This window comes from Anomaloglossus baeobatrachus, chromosome 9, assembly GCF_048569485.1.
Source record: "Anomaloglossus baeobatrachus isolate aAnoBae1 chromosome 9, aAnoBae1.hap1, whole genome shotgun sequence".
NCBI classification, from domain to species: domain Eukaryota; kingdom Metazoa; phylum Chordata; class Amphibia; order Anura; family Aromobatidae; genus Anomaloglossus; species Anomaloglossus baeobatrachus.
This window is the reverse complement of record NC_134361.1, coordinates 14,410,843-14,433,060: the sequence shown is the minus strand read 5'-3', so window position 1 is coordinate 14,433,060 and position 22,218 is coordinate 14,410,843. Positions and strand designations below refer to the sequence as shown.

Sequence of the window (22,218 nt, the reverse complement as noted above, 5' to 3'; positions counted from 1 at the left end):
CACATCCGCCGTCCTCCATCGTCGTCCTTTACCTCCTCGCTTCACTCCTGAATGACACATCGCACCGCGCCAGAGATTGATTGTTTACATAAAAAAAAAAATGCATTTGCCGATGTTTTCAGGCGGTGGCGGCGTGCTCTGCGGCTACCTGGGCAAACCTGCTTTATGTGGAGCGGCCATAATATTTATGAGCAAATTTCCTCAAGGACTCTGCAGCCACGGAGCTCGGAGAGAATATTACAGAGTGTAAACAACGGCCGTTACCGGCTCCACTTATTTCACTGCTCTAATAAATACAGACGCCGGTAATATGGGCTTTACTACAAGCCGTCACTTGTGGAGTGAGAAAGGAGAGAGGCTGTGTGCAATATAAAGAAAGGAGCGGGAGAAGCACGGCCTCCTGCACCGACCGCAGAAAGCAAAGCTGCAGGACCGCCGCCGTACAAGACCGCCGCCATACAAGACCGCCGCCAACCAACCCAGGCAAGACCGCCGCCGTACAAGACCGCCGCCAACCAACCCAAGCAAGACCGCCGCCGACCAACCCAGGCAAGACCACCGCCGTACAAGACCGCCGCCAACCAACCCAAGCAAGACCGCCGCCGTACAAGACCGCCGCCAACCAACCCAGGCAAGACCGCCGCTGTACAAGACCACCGCCGTACAAGACCGCCGCCAACCAACCCAGGCAAGACCGCCGCTGTACAAGACCACCGCCAACCAACCCAGGCAAGACCGCTGCTGTACAAGACCGCCGCCAACCAACCCAGGCAAGACCGCCGCTGTACAAGACCACCGCCGACCAACCCAGGCAAGACCGCTGCTGTAGAAGACCACCACCGTACAAGACCGCCGCCAACCAACCCAGGCAAGACCGCCGCTGTACAAGACCACCGCCGACCAACCCAGGCAAGACCGCTGCTGTACAAGACCGCCGCCGACCAACCCAGGCAAGACCACCGCCGTACAAGACCGCCGCCAACCAACCCAGGCAAGACCGCCGCTGTACAAGACCACCGCCGACCAACCCAAGCAAGACCACTGCTGTACAAGACCTCCGCCAACCAACCCAGGCAAGACCGCCGCTGTACAAGACCACCGCCGACCAACCCAGGCAAGACCGCTGCTGTACAAGACCGCCGCCGTACAAGACCGCCGCCGACCAACCCAGGCAAAACCACCGCCGTACAAGACCGCCGCCAACCAACCCAGGCAAGACCACCGCTGTACAAGACCACCGCCGACCAACCCAGGCAAGACCGCCGCTGTACAAGACCACCGCCGACCAACCCAGGCAAGACCGCTGCTGTACAAGACAGCCGCCGTACAAGACCGCCGCCGACCGACCCAGGCAAGACCACCGCCGTACAAGACCGCCGCCAACCAACCCAGGCAAGACCGCCGCTGTACAAGACCACCGCCGACCAACCCAGGCAAGACCGCTGCTGTACAAGACAGCCGCCGTACAAGACCGCCGCCGACCGACCCAGGCAAGACCACCGCCGTACAAGACCGCCGCCAACCAACCGAGACAAGACCACCGCGAATCAACAGACAGTATCCATACAGGATCATATGTAAGGAAAGCCTCAGTATTAGTGATGACCGCTCTACCATGCTCGGGTGCTCAGTACTGGTAACTAGTGACGAGTGGGCACTACCATGCTCCGGTGCTCAGTACTGTTAACTACTGATGAGCGGGCACTACCATGCTCCGGTGCTCAGTACTGTTAACTACTGATGAGCGGGCACTACTATGCTCAGGTGCTCAGTACTTTTATCTAGTGCTGAGCGGGCACTATTATGCTCGGGTGCTCGTAACGAGCAGTCTGATGCTCACGACACGTATACAGAGTATAATTAAAGTCAATAGAAAAAAAAAGCATTTTTCGGGAAGATTTTCTGGTACTGAGCCCCCAAGCATGGTAGTGCTCACTCATCACTACTCAATATACATTACATTACTGATCCTGAGTTACCTCCTGTATTATACTCCAGAGCTGCACTCACTATTCTGCTGGTGCAGTCACTGTGTACATACATTACTGATCCTGAGTTACCTCCTGTATTATACTCCAGAGCTGCACTCACTATTCTGCTGGTGCAGTCACTGTGTACATACATTACATTACTGATCCTGAGTTACCTCCTGTATTATACTCCATAGCTGCACTCACTATTCTGCTGGAGCAGTCACTGTGTACATACATTACATTACTGATCCTAAGTTACCTCCTGTATTATACTCCAGAGCTGCACTCACTATTCTGCTGGTGCAGTCACTGTGTACATACATCACATTACTGATCCTGAGTTACCTCCTGTATTATACTCCAGAGCTGCACTCGCTATTTTGCTGAGTTGTTCTGGTGATTTGCACTCTGGCACGTGTCATCCTTACACCACGCTTTGTACAGCTTCCACCTTTTAGAAGCTCTGATAAATCGTTATGGAGGTGTCTGACCATAACCTTACTGCCCGTTTTCACATATCTTGGTATTATTGGAGCAGCGGTGCAGCGCTCCATTTCACCTTGATGGTCCATTTCTTACCTGGTGTAAGTATACTCCTCGATGTTCTGTATGGTTTTGTCCCGCTGGTTCAGGAGCAGCACGTCTTCATTCTCCAGTATGCTTTCCTTTTCTATCCGAGCTTCCTCTGTGCCGTCGTGTTCTTTCTGGTACAAGATAAAATTAGAAACAGGAAAAATTAAAGGAGTTTTCCACTAATAATGTGATCCTCTTTCATTTGTCCTAACTCTTCCTAACTACCTGCACTGCTCCTGCAGCTGATATCTCTGTGGCGCATATATTCCTATGCTGATGATTTGCTTTGGTCCTTTCAGTCTGGAGACTGGAATAAGACACTGAGCAGGACACGTCAGTGGTCTGGCCGGGGCGGCCTCTCTGAGTGACAGCAGTCTGGGCGCGCAGGTCCAGATCACACGCCGCTCTCCTCTCAGCCTGGTTTACAGTGCGGAGCGTTCATGTAACAAGCGCTGCAGATCGTGTGATATTATCTACTGACGGGCACATGGCAGAGCCAGACTGGGAAGGAAGACACCAAAACATTAACATAGGACTATATCTGCTGCAGAGAGATCAGCTACAGGAGCGGGGCCGGTAGCACCGGTCTATTAGGAGGGGTTAGTTAGAAAGAGAAAGGACAAAAGAAAGAGGATCACATTTTTAAGTAACAGTCATGATATTTTCTGTTAAATCTGCCTCTTCAATACAGACTATCATAATGTGACGGCACAATCACCAACCTGACAGTCCGCAATCCACGTCTGCAACCCGGAAAATGTAAAACTGGCCCAATTTCCTCCATAATAATTTCTCCTGAAAGATAATTAAGGAAAGGCATGAAGACAAAGACAAAGGCAGAGGATGGCAGGGGGCACGGCTAGGACGGCAGGGGGCACGGCTAGGACGGCAGGGGGCACGGCTAGGACGGCAGGGGGCACGGCTAGGACGGCAGGGGGTACAGTGAGGGGGCACGGCTAGGACGGCAGGGGGCACGGCTAGGATGGCAGGGGGCACGCCAGGGGCATGGTGAGCACAGTCTGGTGCTAATCCTGTAATAATATAGCCCAGTGATACAGGCACTCAGAGAGAGCGCAGAATGTATCTGTCCGGATGGTCACTCGCAGGACACACAAGCAATCCATCGATGCCCGCTTAGGGTCGTGCTGCTACTTGCTGACTGTTTCTCCCCCCAGTGTTGGAGTAAATGCTAATACTGTGGCCTAAATGTGTGACAGAGGAATAACCGAACATAAGAGTGGGTGCAAAAACGATAAAAAACTCTCCGCTAACAAGCTGTGAGCGGCGCAGCCTCCTCATGTCCTGTACGTCATCAGGACACCACATCCCGCTCCACCTGAAGTGCAGCCACGTGATGCACAGATGTAGCAGAGCTGGTTTTGTCCTGGTGATATCGCTATCTCAGAGAATGCACCGTCCGGTCCGGAGAATCCGGATACTTTTCTTATCTCTCACAACTGCAGTCAAAAGTGCATGCATTTCTGCAGCCTGACATGGCTGATAACAGGGGACAATAGATATTATTTGATGATAGTTTCTCCCTTTGCGTCCGGTATCTCGGCTGCAGTGATTGGCACGCCCGGCTGGCACGCTCACGCCACCGTCCTTTAATTACTACTTGGCACCGGACGGCTTCGGATCCATCTACGGGAATTATTGGCAGCAGCCGCTCCAGGTGCAGAGATGGGACGGGCGGACATAAATCTCCCAGGTGCCGTCCAGCGTTCTGCTGAAGTGCTCGTCACCACCACTTGGCGCCATGAAACCCGGGATGTGCGCAGCGTTGATATATGAGCAGCACGCGGCTCCCGGGCTGCGCACCACCGGCTGTAACGGCAAGTCACATGACTTCGCTCATTATGCACAAGGCTCTGATTTCTTGTCCTGATCTGTGGATTCTGGGGGAATCTCAGTTACGTAGGGTTAAAAAAAAACCCCCGCTTCATCTACTTCACCTCCCTACACCAATTATACGTCATCACTAATCTATCACCCACAATGCTGTGCACTGAGGAATCCTCCGCCCTGATATAAAAGCTGTTATAGTATCGGCCATTACTACCTCTTGTGGTCGGCATTCCACAGTCTGACTGCTCTAACTGTAAAGAACCCTTTCCTATTTAGCTGTCGGAATCGCTTTTCTTCCCCCGCAGTGAGTGCACCCGGTCCTTAGTATTGTCTTTGGAAGAAATAAGTTATTTGCCAGTCCTTTATATTGACCACACATGTATTTATACTGATGAGAGCTCCTCAAAGATATCCGTGACCACAGTGATCCGCAGAATGGCTGACAGGAGCAGTCCGTGACCATCTAGACCAGACCTGGGCAAGGGGCGGCCCGCGGGCCACATCCGGCCCGCCTACTCTCTGTGACCGGCCCGCCTGGCTCAGGGCGTCCTTGCTGGCCGGTCACTGATGAGGGCAATCTGACCTGTTGTCCGGAGCTCCAGGCTCCGGGAGGCCCGTGGTCAGATTGCCCTCATCACATGCTGCGTGCCGGGCAGGAAACAAAGCACAGATCCTGGCTGCAGCTCCGCACAGTCAGTGCAGGCAGCGGAACGCAGGAATCTGTCCTCTGTTTCCTGCCCGGCAGATGCTCTGTGTGACACACGCGCGCCCTGATGTCGTCAGTACGGCGCGCGTGTGTCATTTGAAAAGTTCCCGCCCGGCAGCAGAAGACGCTGCAGCAGCCTGGGCCGCACGGAGAGAAGCAGCGGCGCCTAGGAATACAGCGTCGGCGCAGCCTGGGCATCTGAAAGAGAAGCCGCTCAGCGAGGGGAACGTACGGAGGAGCCTGAGGAGGGGACAATAAGAAGACAGGTGAGTGGTTACTAGTAACCTGCGGGGGCAATGGGGAGGGGGGGGGTAACTGTTGACAAATATTCGGGGTGTAGGGGTGCAGTATGTGGGAATGTAGTTTTACAGGTGTGGTATATGGGGGGGGGGATGTAGTGGTGTACTATATAGTGGTGTAGTATATTACAGGTGTATATAGTGGTGTAGTGATGTAGTATATTACAGGTGTATATAGTGGTGTAGTATAATACAGGTGTATATAGTGGTGTAGTATAATACAGGTGTATATAGTGGTGTAGTATAATACAGGTGTATATAGTGGTGTAGTATAATACAGGTGTATATAGTGGTGTAGTATAATACAGGTGTATATAGGGGTGTAGTATAATACAGGTGTATATAGTGGTGTAGTATAATACAGGTGTATATAGTGGTGTAGTATACAGGTGTATATAGTGGTGTAGTATACAGGTGTATATAGTGGTGTAGTATACAGGTGTATATAGTGGTGTAGTATATTACAGGTGTATATAGTGGTGTAGTATAATACAGGTGTATATAGTGGTGTAGTATAATACAGGTGTATATAGTGGTGTAGTATATTACAGGTGTATATAGTGGTGTAGTATATTACAGGTGTATATAGTGGTGTAGTATATTACAGGTGTATATAGTGGTGTAGTATACAGGTGTATATAGTGGTGTAGTATATTACAGGTGTATATAGTGGTGTAGTATATTACAGGTATATATAGTGGTGTAGTATAATACAGGTGTATATAGTGGTGTAGTATAATACAGGTGTATATAGTGGTGTAGTATATTACAGGTGTATATAGTGGTGTAGTATACAGGTGTATATAGTGGTGTAGTATAATACAGGTGTATATAGTGGTGTAGTATAATACAGGTGTATATAGTGGTGTAGTATACAGGTGTATATAGTGGTGTAGTATACAGGTGTATATAGTGGTGTAGTATATTACAGGTGTATATAGTGGTGTAGTATATTACAGGTATATATAGTGGTGTAGTATAATACAGGTGTATATAGTGGTGTAGTATAATACAGGTGTATATAGTGGTGTAGTATAATACAGGTGTATATAGTGGTGTAGTATAATACAGGTGTATATAGTGGTGTAGTATAATACAGGTGTATATAGTGGTGTAGTATACAGGTGTATATAGTGGTGTAGTATAATACAGGTGTATATAGTGGTGTAGTATAATACAGGTGTATATAGTGGTGTAGTATAATACAGGTGTATATAGTGGTGTAGTATACAGGTGTATATAGTGGTGTAGTATATTACAGGTGTATATAGTGGTGTAGTATAATACAGGTGTATATAGTGGTGTAGTATAATACAGGTGTATATAGTGGTGTAGTATAATACAGGTGTATATAGTGGTGTAGTATAATACAGGTGTATATAGTGGTGTAGTATACAGGTGTATATAGTGGTGTAGTATAATACAGGTGTATATAGTGGTGTAGTATAATACAGGTGTATATAGTGGTGTAGTATAATACAGGTGTATATAGTGGTGTAGTATACAGGTGTATATAGTGGTGTAGTATAATACAGGTGTATATAGTGGTGTAGTATAATACAGGTGTATATAGTGGTGTAGTATAATACAGGTGTATATAGTGGTGTAGTATACAGGTGTATATAGTGGTGTAGTATATTACAGGTGTATATAGTGGTGTAGTATATTACAGGTATATATAGTGGTGTAGTATAATACAGGTGTATATAGTGGTGTAGTATAATACAGGTGTATATAGTGGTGTAGTATAATACAGGTGTATATAGTGGTGTAGTATAATACAGGTGTATATAGGGGTGTAGTATAATACAGGTGTATATAGTGGTGTAGTATAATACAGGTGTATATAGTGGTGTAGTGGTGTAGTATAATACAGGTGTATATAGTGGTGTAGTATATTACAGGTGTATATAGTGGTGTAGTATACAGGTGTATATAGTGGTGTAGTATAATACAGGTGTATATAGTGGTGTAGTATATTACAGGTGTATATAGTGGTGTAGTATACAGGTGTATATAGTGGTGTAGTATAATACAGATGTATATAGTGGTGTAGTATAATACAGATGTATATAGTGGTGTAGTATATTACAGGTGTATATAGTGGTGTAGTATACAGGTGTATATAGTGGTGTAGTATATTACAGGTGTATATAGTGGTGTAGTATATTACAGGTGTATATAGGGGTGTAGTGGTGTAGTATAATACAGGTGTATATAGGGGTGTAGTATATAGTGGTATAGTATATAGAGGTGTAGTTTATTACAGGTGTAGTGTATAGGGATGTATATTACAGGTGTAGTATGTGGTGGGTGTAGTGATGTAGTATATGGGGATTGTGTGTGTGTATGTATGTATACATTGTGTGTATGTGTATATATTATATACACACACAGTATATATGCGTGTGTAATATATTATATATAATATATATATATATATATATATATATATATATATATATATATATATATATATATATTTATTATTAGTAGAACCGAGTTAATTATATTAGTCCGGCCCTCTAAAACCATCCCAACTTCTCATGCGGCCCCATGGGAAAATTAATTGCCCACCCCTGATCTAGACCTACAGAATGATCGTCAGCAGCGGTCTGTAATTACCCTGAGGCACAGCATGGCCGGCAGCAGCGGTCTGTAATTACCCTGAGGCACAGAATGGCCGGCAGCAGCGGTCTGTAATTACCCTGAGGCACAGAATGGCCGGCAGCAGCGGTCTGTAATTACCCTGAGGCACAGAATGGCTGGCAGCAGCGGTCTGTAATTACCCTGAGGCACAGCATGGCCGGCAGCAGCGGTCTGTAATTACCCTGAGGCACAGCATGGCCGGCAGCAGCGGTCTGTAATTACCCTGAGGCACAGAATGGCCGGCAGCAGCGGTCTGTAATTACCCTGAGGCACAGAATGGCCGGCAGCAGCGGTCTGTAATTACCCTGAGGCACAGCGTGGCCAGCAGCAGCGGTCTGTAATTACCCTGAGGCACAGCATGGCCGGCAGCAGCGGTCTGTAATTACCCTGAGGCACAGCATGGCCGGCAGCAGCGGTCTGTAATTACCCTGAGGCACAGAATGGCCGGCAGCAGCGGTCTGTAATTACCCTGAGGCACAGCATGGCCGGCAGCAGCGGTCTGTAATTACTCTGAGGCACAGAATGGCCGGCAGCAGCGGTCTGTAATTACCCTGAGGCACAGCATGGCCGGCAGCAGCGGTCTGTAATTACCCTGAGGCACAGCATGGCCGGCAGCAGCGGTCTGTAATTACCCTGAGGCACAGCATGGCCGGCAGCAGCGGTCTGTAATTACCCTGAGGCACAGCATGGCCGGCAGCAGCGGTCTGTAATTACCCTGAGGCACAGAATGGCCGGCAGCAGCGGTCTGTAATTACCATGAGGCACAGAATGGCCGGCAGCAGCGGTCTGTAATTACCCTGAGGCACAGCATGGCCGGCAGCAGCGGTCTGTAATTACCCTGAGGCACAGAATGGCCGGCAGCAGCGGTCTGTAATTACCCTGAGGCACAGAATGGCCGGCAGCAGCGGTCTGTAATTACCCTGAGGCACAGCGTGGCCAGCAGCAGCGGTCTGTAATTACCATGAGGCACAGAATGGCCGGCAGCAGCGGTCTGTAATTACCCTGAGGCACAGCGTGGCCGGCAGCAGCGGTCTGTAATTACCCTGAGGCACAGCATGGCCGGCAGCAGCGGTCTGTAATTACCCTGAGGCACAGAATGGCCGGCAGCAGCGGTCTGTAATTACCATGAGGCACAGCGTGGCCGGCAGCAGCGGTCTGTAATTACCCTGAGGCACAGAATAGCCGGCAGCAGCGGTCTGTAATTACCCTGAGGCACAGAATGGCCGGCAGCAGCGGTCTGTAATTACCCTGAGGCACAGCGTGGCCGGCAGCAGCGGTCTGTAATTACCCTGAGGCACAGAATGGCCGGCAGCAGCGGTCTGTAATTACCCTGAGGCACAGCGTGGCCGGCAGCAGCGGTCTGTAATTACCCTGAGGCACAGCGTGGCCAGCAGCAGCGGTCTGTAATTACCATGAGGCACAGAATGGCCGGCAGCAGCGGTCTGTAATTACCCTGAGGCACAGCGTGGCCGGCAGCAGCGGTCTGTAATTACCCTGAGGCACAGCATGGCCGGCAGCAGCGGTCTGTAATTACCCTGAGGCACAGAATGGCCGGCAGCAGCGGTCTGTAATTACCATGAGGCACAGCGTGGCCGGCAGCAGCGGTCTGTAATTACCCTGAGGCACAGAATAGCCGGCAGCAGCGGTCTGTAATTACCCTGAGGCACAGAATAGCCGGCAGCAGCGGTCTGTAATTACCCTGAGGCACAGAATGGCCGGCAGCAGCGGTCTGTAATTACCCTGAGGCACAGAATAGCCGGCAGCAGCGGTCTGTAATTACCCTGAGGCACAGAATAGCCGGCAGCAGCGGTCTGTAATTACCCTGAGGCACAGAATGGCCGGCAGCAGCGGTCTGTAATTACCCTGAGGCACAGAATGGCCGGCAGCAGCGGTCTGTAATTACCCTGAGGCACAGCGTGGCCGGCAGCAGCGGTCTGTAATTACCCTGAGGCACAGAATGGCCGGCAGCAGCGGTCTGTAATTACCCTGAGGCACAGAATAGCCGGCAGCAGCGGTCTGTAATTACCCTGAGGCACAGAATAGCCGGCAGCAGCGGTCTGTAATTACCCTGAGGCACAGAATGGCCGGCAGCAGCGGTCTGTAATTACCCTGAGGCACAGAATGGCCGGCAGCAGCGGTCTGTAATTACCCTGAGGCACAGCGTGGCCGGCAGCAGCGGTCTGTAATTACCCTGAGGCACAGCGTGGCCAGCAGCAGCGGTCTGTAATTACCATGAGGCACAGAATGGCCGGCAGCAGCGGTCTGTAATTACCCTGAGGCACAGCGTGGCCGGCAGCAGCGGTCTGTAATTACCCTGAGGCACAGCATGGCCGGCAGCAGCGGTCTGTAATTACCCTGAGGCACAGAATGGCCGGCAGCAGCGGTCTGTAATTACCATGAGGCACAGCGTGGCCGGCAGCAGCGGTCTGTAATTACCCTGAGGCACAGAATAGCCGGCAGCAGCGGTCTGTAATTACCCTGAGGCACAGAATAGCCGGCAGCAGCGGTCTGTAATTACCCTGAGGCACAGAATGGCCGGCAGCAGCGGTCTGTAATTACCCTGAGGCACAGAATAGCCGGCAGCAGCGGTCTGTAATTACCCTGAGGCACAGAATAGCCGGCAGCAGCGGTCTGTAATTACCCTGAGGCACAGAATAGCCGGCAGCAGCGGTCTGTAATTACCCTGAGGCACAGAATGGCCGGCAGCAGCGGTCTGTAATTACCCTGAGGCACAGAATGGCCGGCAGCAGCGGTCTGTAATTACCCTGAGGCACAGCGTGGCCGGCAGCAGCGGTCTGTAATTACCCTGAGGCACAGCGTGGCCGGCAGCAGCGGTCTGTAATTACCCTGAGGCACAGCGTGGCCGGCAGCAGCGGTCTGGGACCACCCTGAGCCAGCAGTGATCTCACATGGTAGAACAGGCACATCGTTGGACACTACCGGTGTGTCCTTAGGCCCATGGCAAAAACCTACAGTCCCAAATAACCGCTTACAGTGTATTGATGGGTTCCTAGTCTGGAGAATCACCGCGGCTGCGACACTAAAGGACATTGTTTATTGTCGGTGTTTGGAGCGACCTTGAAGTAATTCCACTTTATGTCTTTTATATCTTATTTTTCGTTCTCCCCCTGGAGGAGCCGGACCCATTATTACGTAACTCCCTATTCTATACACTCCAGCAGTAATGGGAGTAATGCAGCAATATGGGGGACGGGGGCGCTCATTAGGCCTCGGAGAATCCAGCAGCCCCCGGTGACACCGTCCCCCCAGTCTTACCCTGATACATGCTATTTTCACGAATGACAGCAGTATCGGTTACTCTCGGTGCCGGCTGTGTAACACAGCGGCCTCTGATGCTGTATGAGGAGGGATCAGCTCCTGAGCCCGCTCCACACAGCGAGGACCCTCCACGCACCGACGACCCCCCCCACGCACCGACGACCCCCCCCCACGCACCGACGACCCCCGCCACGCACCGACGACCCCCCCCGCCACGCACCGACGCCCCCCCCCCACGCACCGACGACCACCCCCCCCACGCACCGACGACCACCCCCCCCACGCACCGACGACCCCCCCCCCACGCACCGACGACCCCCCCCCCACGCACCGACGACCCCCCCCCCACGCACCGACGACCCCCCCGCCACGCACCGACGACCCCCCCCCACGCACCGACGACCCCCGCCACGCACCGACGACCCCCCCGCCACGCACCGACGACCCCCCCCCCACGCACCGACGACCCCCCCGCCACGCACCGACGACCCCCCCCCCACGCACCGACGACCACCCCCCCACGCACCGACGACCACCCCCCCACGCACCGACGACCACCCCCCCCCCCCACGCAGCGAGGACACTCCACGCAGCGAGGACGCTCTACATGGCTGTTGTTGAAGCACCCATCTTTTTGGGGGATAATGTGGGTACCCGGCCTCTCTCCGTGGGTTCCTGTTACACTGGCCACCACGGTGCACGCAGCCGCAGACCACGAGCTACTTACGAGTCAAGATGGAGGACACGCTGTCCGATCCGAGAACAGGCGGCTGCGACGATGGACTCCGGCAGGCCTGCGGGAAAAAAAAAAAAAAAGAAGAGGCTTTATTAGTTGTCTGGGCGCACTACAGAGCCCAGCACAGCTCTGCTCCAGGCGCGCCGGGTCAGCGAGGAACACAAATTACTCAAAAAAATCCAGTAATCTGGAATGAGTGGGGACTGCGGCTGCTGGAGTATTAGACAGCGCATCAGAGGCTGTGACCGCAAACTGCGCCACTACCGAAAATCACAACGTAACCGCCAAGTGCTACCATATAGTCCCAGGAGGCAGAGACCGCCCCAATCACCAGGCTCTACAGGGTTAACCCAGATCACAGCTGCATCACATCACATCACTGCAGAAGTCAGTGCAACAACGGCCGCACATTATATTACCACACGGGGGAATCTGAGCAAGCAGCGCTGCAGTGTAAAGCACTGGGGTGAAGAAAGAATGAACATACAGCTGTGAAGGGAAAGGGGCTGCAAATCAGACAGACAAAACAATCACAGCTGTGGATCAGTAATGTATATACGTACACAGTGACTGCACCAGCAGAATAGTGAGTGCAGCTCTGGAGTATAATACAGGAGGTAACTCAGGATCAGTAATGTAATGTATATACACAGTGACTGCACCAGCAGAATAGTGAGTGCAGCTCTGGAATATAATACAGGAGGTAACTCAGGATCAGTAATGTAATGTATGTACACAGTGACTGCACCAGCAGAATAGTGAGTGCAGCTCTGGAATATAATACAGGATGTAACTCAGGATCAGTAATGTAATGTATGTACACAGTGACTGCACCAGCAGAATAGTGAGTGCAGCTCTGGAGGATAATACAGGATGTAACTCAGGATCAGTAATGTAATGTATGTACACAGTGACTGCACCAGCAGAATAGTGAGTGCAGCTCTGGAGTATAATACAGGAGGTAACTCAGGATCAGTAATGTAATGTATGTACACAGTGACTGCACCAGCAGAATAGTGAGTGCAGCTCTGGAATATAATACAGGAGGTAACTCAGGATCAGTAATGTAATGTATGTACACAGTGACTGCACCAGCAGAATAGTGAGTGCAGCTCTGGAATATAATACAGGATGTAACTCAGGATCAGTAATGTAATGTATGTACACAGTGACTGCACCAGCAGAATAGTGAGTGCAGCTCTGGAGGATAATACAGGATGTAACTCAGGATCAGTAATGTAATGTATGTACACAGTGACTGCACCAGCAGAATAGTGAGTGCAGCTCTGGAGTATAATACAGGAGGTAACTCAGGATCAGTAATGTAATGTATGTACACAGTGACTGCACCAGCAGAATAGTGAGTGCAGCTCTGGAGTATAATACAGGATGTAACTCGGGATCAGTAATGTATGTACACAGTGTCTACACCAGCAGAATAGTGAGTGCAGCTCTGGAGTATAATACAGGAGGTAACTCAGGATCAGTAATGTAATGTATATACACAGTGACTGCACCAGCAGAATAGTGAGTGCAGCTCTGGAATATAATACAGGATGTAACTCAGGATCAGTAATGTAATGTATGTACACAGTGACTGCACCAGCAGAATAGTGAGTGCAGCTCTGGAGGATAATACAGGATGTAACTCAGGATCAGTAATGTAATGTATGTACACAGTGACTGCACCAGCAGAATAGTGAGTGCAGCTCTGGAGTATAATACAGGAGGTAACTCAGGATCAGTAATGTAATGTATGTACACAGTGACTGCACCAGCAGAATAGTGAGTGCAGCTCTGGAGTATATTACAGGAGGTAACTCAGGATCTGTAATGTAATATATGTACACAGTGACTGCACCAGCAGAATAGTGAGTGCAGCTCTGGAGTATAATACAGGAGGTAACTCAGGATCAGTAATGTAATGTATGTACACAGTGACTGCACCAGCAGAATAGTGAGTGCAGCTCTGGAGTATAATACAGGAGGTGACTCAGGATCAGTAATGTAATGTATGTACACAGTGACTGCACCAGCAGAATAGTGAGTGCAGCTCTGGAGTATAATACAGGATGTAACTCGGGATCAGTAATGTATGTACACAGTGTCTACACCAGCAGAATAGTGAGTGCAGCTCTGGAGTATAATACAGGAGGTGACTCAGGATCAGTAATGTAATGTATGTACACAGTGACTGCACCAGCAGAATAGTGAGTGCAGCTCTGGAGTATAATACAGGAGGTAACTCAGGATCAGTAATGTAATGTATGTACACAGTGACTGCACCAGCAGAATAGTGAGTGCAGCTCTGGAGTATAATACAGGAGGTAACTCAGGATCAGTAATGTAATGTATGTACACAGTGACTGCACCAGCAGAATAGTGAGTGCAGCTCTGGAGTATAATACAGGAGGTAACTCAGGATCTGTAATGTATGTATACAGTGACTGCACCAGCAGAATAGTGAGTGCAGCTCTGGAGTATAATACAGGAGGTAACTCAGGATCTGTAATGTATGTACACAGTGACTGCACCAGCAGAATAGTGAGTGCAGCTCTGGAGTATAATACAGGAGGTAACTCAGGATCAGTAATGTAATGTATGTACACAGTGACTGCACCAGCAGAATAGTGAGTGCAGCTCTGGAGTATAATACAGGAGGTAACTCAGGATCTGTAATGTATGTATACAGTGACTGCACCAGCAGAATAGTGAGTACAGCTCGGGAGTATAATACAGGAGGTAACTCAGGATCAGTAATGTAATGTATGTACACAGTGACTGCACCAGCAGAATAGCGAGTGCAGCTCTGGAGTATAATACAGGAGGTAACTCAGGATCAGTAATGTAATGTATGTACACAGTGACTGCACCAGCAGAATAGTGAGTGCAGCTCTGGAGTATAATACAGGATGTAACTCGGGATCAGTAATGTATGCACACAGTGTCTACACCAGCAGAATAGTGAGTGCAGCTCTGGAGTATAATACAGGAGGTAACTCAGGATCAGTAATGTAATGTATGTGCACAGTGACTGCAGCAGCAGAATAGTGAGTGCAGCTCTGGAGTATAATACAGGAGGTGACTCAGGATCAGTAATGTAATGTAATGTATGTACACAGTGACTGCACCAGCAGAATAGTGAGTGCAGCTCTGGAGTATAATACAGGAGGTAACTCAGGATCAGTAATGTAATGTATGTACACAGTGACTGCACCAGCAGAATAGTGAGTGCAGCTCTGGAGTATAATACAGGAGGTAACTCAGGATCAGTAATGTAATGTATATACACAGTGACTGCACCAGCAGAATAGTGAGTGCAGCTCTGGAGTATAATACAGGAGGTAACTCAGGATCAGTAATGTAATGTATGTACACAGTGACTGCACCAGCAGAATAGTGAGTGCAGCTCTGGAGTATAATACAGGAGGTAACTCAGGATCAGTAATGTAATGTATGTACACAGTGACTGCACCAGCAGAATAGAGAGTGCAGCTCTGGAGTATAATACAGGAGGTAACTCAGGATCAGTAATGTAATGTATATACACAGTGACTGCACCAGCAGAATAGTGAGTGCAGCTCTGGAGTATAATACAGGAGGTAACTCAGGATCAGTAATGTAATGTATGTACACAGTGACTGCACCAGCAGAATAGTGAGTGCAGCTCTGGAGTATAATACAGGAGGTAACTCAGGATCAGTAATGTAATGTATGTACACAGTGACTGCACCAGCAGAATAGTGAGTGCAGCTCTGGAGTATAATACAGGAGGTAACTCAGGATCAGTAATGTAATGTATATACACAGTGACTGCACCAGCAGAATAGTGAGTGCAGCTCTGGAGTATAATACAGGAGATAACTCAGGATCAGTAATGTAGTGCTAAAATACCATAATAAGAAAATTCCTTCTTTGCCTTTTCTAATCATTGTGTGGCCATTGGTGAGAATATTACTGATGATATTTGTACAGTGCGTTGTGATGGACAATCCCAGTGTAATGATGGGGGGGGCTCCCTGGGGACGGGGGGGGACCTTCTCCCTCATTACTCTGCCTGATCCCTTGTGAATAGAGCAGACCGCTCTGAGGGCAGACAGACATAATGCTGCGCTCTGATGAATGCCACCGTCCACTCACAAGATGAAAGACACAAACTTTCCAAAACTTCTACAGCCGCCACATTTATATTTATCATTTCAGAATAAGAAATCAATGGACGACGGATAGAGAAGAAATCAGAGGCAGCAATGAAGATAAGTCTGAAGTGTGAGGGGCGCGGAGGTGACCGACAGCCGCGGAGGAGGAATAGATCTTACTTTACGAGGAGCGGGAGGCGATCGCTCCCTCACCCGCCATTACCCATTATTAATGGACGGGACGCAGGATTGTCCGCCAGATGGAAAGTTACACAAGTGTCAAGGAGGAAAGCAGCGGCATTTATATCAGCACCGGAGCGTTATAACGGGCTGATATCAGTCACATACAGGGGCTACAGAAAGTATTCACACCCCTTTACATGTTTCACTCTTTCCAGCCATTTGGTAAATCCTCATTAATGTACACTCTGCCCCCATCTTGACAAAAAAAAAACACAAAAGTAGAGATTTTTGCAAATTTATTAAACAAAAAAACGCGAAATATCCCATGGTCAAAAGTATTCAGCCCCTTTGCTCAGTATATCTCATGGTCATAAGTATTCAGCCCCTTTGCTCAGTATATCTCATGGTCATAAGTATTCAGCCCCTTTGCTCAGTATATCACATGGTCATAAGTATTCAGCCCCTCTGCTCAGTATTGAGTAGAGGCACCCTCCCTTTTTGTACTTGGCTGCATTCATCTTCCTTCAATTGTAACTAGCCGTCCTGTCCCTGCCCCCATAGCATGATGCTGCCTCCACCATGTTTCACTGTGGGGATTGTATTGGGCAGGTGATGAGCAGTGCCTGGTTTTCTCCACACATACCGCTTAGAATTATCTGCATAAAGTTCTATCTTCACCTCATCAGACCAGAGAATCTTATTTCTCATAATCTGGGATCCTTCATGTGTTTTTTTTGCAAACTCTATGCGGCTTTCATATGTCTTGAACTGAGGAGAGGCTTCCATCAGCCACTCTGCCATAAAGGCCCGACTGGTGGAGGCTGCAGTGATAGGAGACTTTGTGGAGGTTTCTCCCATCTCCCTACTGCATCTCTGGAGCTCAGCCGCAGTGATCTTGGGGTTCTTATTCACCTCTCACCAAGGCTTTTCTCCCACGATTGCTCAGTTTGGCTGGACGGCCGGGTCTAGGAGGAATTCTGCTGGTCCCAAACCTCTTCCATGTAAGGATTATGGAGGCCACTGGGCTCTTAGGAACCTTGAGTACTGCAGAAACTCTTTTGTAACCTTGGCCAGATCTGTGCCTTGCCACAATTCTGTCTCTGAGCTCCTTGGGCGGTTCCTTTGACCTCATGATTCTCATTTGGTGTGACATGCAGTGTGAGCTGTGAGGTCTTATATAGACAGGTGTGCGCCTTTCCAAATCACGTCCTATCAGTGTAATTACACACAGCTGGACTCCAATGAAGGAGCAGAACCATCTCAAGGAGGATCACAAGGAAATGGACAGCATGGGACTTAGGGTACCCACACATCAGTGTTTTCCTGCCGCACTCGCAGATCCGGTATCAGTACAGTACTTAACAGTTCACTGGCAAGATCCGGGCACATAGGGTCATGTGACCGGGGCATGTGACAGCATGTGACAGCTGTGACCGGGGCTTGCAGCACCGTCTGTGAACTGTAAAGTACTGTACTGCCCTTGTGCCGGATCTGCGAGTGCGGCAGGAAAACGCTGATGTGTGGGTACCCTTAGATATGAGTGTCTGAGCAAAGGGGCTGAATACTTATGACCACGTGATATACTGAGCAAAGGGGCTGAATACTTATGACCACGTGATATACTGAGCAAAGGGGCTGAATACTTATCACCATGGGATATTACAGTTTTTCTTGTGTAATATATTTGCAACAATTTCTACATTTTTCTGACAAGATGGGGGGGGGGGGGAAGAGTGCACATTAATGAGAATTTACGAAATGGCTGCAATGAAATAAAGAGTGAAAAATGTAAAGGGGTGTGAATACTTTCTGTACCCACTGTAGCTAATGTTTGAAGGTTATATCAGCGCTGTATAGTGGGTGTGGGGCCCCCGGGGGCCGGTATATTCCTGTATAGTGAGTGTGGGACCCCCGGGGCCGGTATATTCCTGTGTAGTGAGTGTGGGGCCCCCGGGGGCCGGTATATTCCTGTATAGTGAGTGTGGGGCCCCCGGGGGCCGGTATATTCCTGTATAGTGAGTGTGGGGCTCCCGGGGGCCGGTATATTCCTGTATAGTGAGTGTGGGGCTCCCAGGGGCCGGTATATTCCTGTATAGTGAGTGTGGGGCTCCCGGGGGCCGGTATATTCCTGTATAGAGAGTGTGGGGCTCCCGGGGGCCGGTATATTCCTGTATAGTGAGTGTGGGGCTCCCAGGGGCCGGTATATCCCTGTATAGTGAGTGTGGGGCTCCCGGGGGCCGGTATATTCCTGTATAGTGGGTGTGGGGCCCCCGGGGGCCGGTATATTCCTGTATAGTGAGTGTGGGACCCCCGGGGCCGGTATATTCCTGTGTAGTGAGTGTGGGGCCCCCGGGGGCCGGTATATTCCTGTATAGTGAGTGTGGGGCCCCCGGGGGCCGGTATATTCCTGTATAGTGAGTGTGGGGCTCCCGGGGGCCGGTATATTCCTGTATAGTGAGTGTGGGGCTCCCAGGGGCCGGTATATTCCTGTATAGTGAGTGTGGGGCTCCCGGGGGCCGGTATATTCCTGTATAGAGAGTGTGGGGCTCCCGGGGGCCGGTATATTCCTGTATAGTGAGTGTGGGGCTCCCAGGGGCCGGTATATCCCTGTATAGTGAGTGTGGGGCTCCCGGGGGCCGGTATATTCCTGTATAGTGAGTGTGGGGCTCCCGGGGGCCGGTATATTCCTGTATAGTGAGTGTGGGGCTCCCGGGGGCCGGTATATTCCTGTATAGGGAGTGTGGGGCTCCCGGGGGCCGGTATATTCCTGTATAGGGAGTGTGGGGCTCCCGGGGGCCGGTATATTCCTGTATAGGGAGTGTGGGGCTCCCGGGGGCCGGTATATTCCTGTATAGGGAGTGTGGGGCTCCCGGGGGCAGGTATATTCCTGTATAGGGAGTGTGGGGCCCCCGGGGGCCGGTATATTCCTGTATAGGGAGTGTGGGGCCCCCGGGGGCCGGTATATTCCTGTATAGGGAGTGTGGGGCCCCCGGGGGCCGGTATATTCCTGTATAGGGAGTGTGGGGCCCCGTGGCCGGTATATTCCTGTATAGGGAGTGTGGGGCTCTCGGGGGCCGGTATATTCCTGTATAGGGAGTGTGGGGCTCCCGGGGGCCGGTATATTCCTGTATAGGGAGTGTGGGGCCCCCAGGGGCCGGTATATTCCTGTATAGGGAGTGTGGGGCTCCCGGGGGCCGGTATATTCCTGTATAGGGAGTGTGGGGCTCCCGGGGGCCGGTATATTCCTGTATAGGGAGTGTGGGGCCCCTGGGAGCCGGTATATTCCTGTATAGGGAGTGTGGGGCCCCTGGGAGCCGGTATATTCCTGTATAGGGAGTGTGGGGCTCCCGGGGGCCGGTATATTCCTGTATAGGGAGTGTGGGGCCCCTGGGAGCCGGTATATTCCTGTATAGGGAGTGTGGGGCTCCCGGGGGCCGGTATATTCCTGTATAGGGAGTGTGGGGCTCCCGGGGGCCGGTATATTCCTGTATAGTGAGTGTGGGGCTCCTGGGGGCCGGTATATTCCTGTATAGGGAGTGTGGGGCCCCCAGGGGCCGGTATATTCCTGTATAGTGAGTGTGGGGCTCCTGGGGGCCGGTATATTCCTGTATAGTGAGTGTGGGGCCCCCGGGGGCCGGTATATTCCTGTATAGGGAGTGTGGAGCTCCCGGGGGCCGGTATACTCCTGTATAGGCAGTGTGGGGCCCCTGGGAGCCGGTATATTCCTGTATAGGGAGTGTGGGGCCCCCTGGGGGCCGGTATACTCCTGTATAGTGAGTGTGGGGCTCCCGGGGGCCGGTATACTCCTGTATAGTGAGTGTGGGGCTCCCGGGGGCCGGTATACTCCTGTATAGTGAGTGTGGGGCTCCCGGGGGCCGGTATATTCCTGTATAGGGAGTGTGGGGCCCCCAGGGGCCGGTATATTCCTGTATAGGGAGTGTGGGGGCCCCGGGGGCCGGTATATTCCTGTATAGGGAGTGTGGGGCCCCCAGGGGCCGGTATATTCCTGTATAGTGAGTGTGGGGCTCCCGGGGGCCGGTATATTCCTGTATAGAGAGTGTGGGGCTCCCGGGGGCCGGTATACTCCTGTATAGGCAGTGTGGGGCCCCTGGGAGCCGGTATATTCCTGTATAGTGAGTGTGGGGCTCCCGGGGGCCGGTATATTCCTGTATAGTGAGTGTGGGGCTCCCGGGGGCCGGTATACTCCTGTATAGGCAGTGTGGGGCCCCTGGGAGCCGGTATATTCCTGTATAGGGAGTGTGGGGCCCCCTGGGGGCCGGTATACTCCTGTATAGTGAGTGTGGGGCTCCCGGGGGCCGGTATACTCCTGTATAGTGAGTGTGGGGCTCCCGGGGGCCGGTATACTCCTGTATAGTGAGTGTGGGGCTCCCGGGGGCCGGTATATTCCTGTATAGGGAGTGTGGGGCCCCCAGGGGCCGGTATATTCCTGTATAGGGAGTGTGGGGGCCCCGGGGGCCGGTATATTCCTGTATAGGGAGTGTGGGGCCCCCAGGGGCCGGTATATTCCTGTATAGTGAGTGTGGGGCTCCCGGGGGCCGGTATATTCCTGTATAGGGAGTGTGGAGCTCCCGGGGGCCGGTATATTCCTGTATAGGGAGTGTGGGGCCCCTGGGAGCCGGTATATTCCTGTATAGGGAGTGTGGGGCTCCCGGGGCCGGTATATTCCTGTATATACGCTCCCCTCCTTCCTCCCAACACTCCCGGGCCCCTGTACTGGTCCCGGCCCGGTCACCCTCTGTCTCCGCCCCCCGCAGGGTCACCCTCTGTCTCCGCCCCCCGCAGGGTCACCCTCTGTCTCCGCCCCCCGCAGGGTCGCACTGACCGCCCTGTCATCACCGCATCCTGCTACGTCCCTACCTGTGCCCAGGAGCACCACGTCCAGCTCTGCAGGCAGCTCGTCAGCCATCTTGCCAAAGAGGAGAGATCGTGTGACCAAAGCAGATAAGCTCATTGGTCAGAGACTGCGGCGCACCAGCGGCCATGTTTTCTGAGGGCAGATGCCAGATGATCGTAAGTATACATTATATATACATGTACACATGCATCCAGTGTGAAACCTCCATCATCTCCCGCGGGTGCGTATCCTCATCACCTACACACAGCTACACCCGCGAGGAGAAAAGAAGAAGAGCAGCATTGACAGTATCCAATCACATCGCTGCTATCATTCCTCCTCCGCGTGACAGAAAATGTAAACTGCGATCTGATTGGTTGTTGGGCTCATAAAGATAGACAGATAGATACAGCTCAGCAGACAGTATCACACAAGACAGGATTAGATACACAACTCAGCAGAGTGTATCACACAGGAGAGGATTAGATACACAGCTCAGCAGACAGTATCACACAGGAGAGGATTAGATACACAGCTCAGCAAACAGTATCACACAGGAGAGGATTAGATACACAGCTCAGCAGACAGTATCACACAGGAGAGGCTTAGATACACCGCTCAGCAGACAGTATCACACAGGAGAGGCTTAGATACACAGCTCAGCAGACAGTATCACACAGGGGAGGATTAGATACACGGCTCAGCAGACAGGATCACACAGGAGAGGATTAGATACACAGCTCAGCAGACAGTATCACACAGGAGAGGCTTAGATACACAGCTCAGCAGACAGTATCACACAGGATAGGATCAGATACACAGCTCAGCAGAGTGTATCACACAAGACAGGATTAGATACACAGCTCAGCAGACAGTGTCACACAGGAGAGGATTAGATACACAGCTCAGCAGACAGTATCACACAGGAGAGGATTAGATACACAGCTCAGCAGACAGTATCACACAGGAGAGGATTAG

General features: G+C 51.1%; 1 protein-coding gene across 1 annotated transcript in view; it reads right to left on the bottom strand.

Annotated features, from left to right (window-relative positions):
• CHM (CHM Rab escort protein) overlaps nucleotides 1–21,328 on the bottom strand; it is a 99,670-nt gene extending 78,342 nt beyond the window's left edge. The window contains exons 1-4 of the mRNA XM_075323070.1: nucleotides 21,264–21,328; nucleotides 12,055–12,121; nucleotides 3,269–3,341; nucleotides 2,553–2,677 (exon numbers count right to left, since the gene is read on the bottom strand). Coding sequence (XP_075179185.1) covers nucleotides 2,553–2,677; nucleotides 3,269–3,341; nucleotides 12,055–12,121; nucleotides 21,264–21,312 — 314 coding nt within the window. The 5' untranslated portion in view covers nucleotides 21,313–21,328. The remainder of the gene's footprint in view (nucleotides 1–2,552; nucleotides 2,678–3,268; nucleotides 3,342–12,054; nucleotides 12,122–21,263) is intronic.
• Between the last annotated feature and the right edge of the window lie 890 nt (nucleotides 21,329–22,218).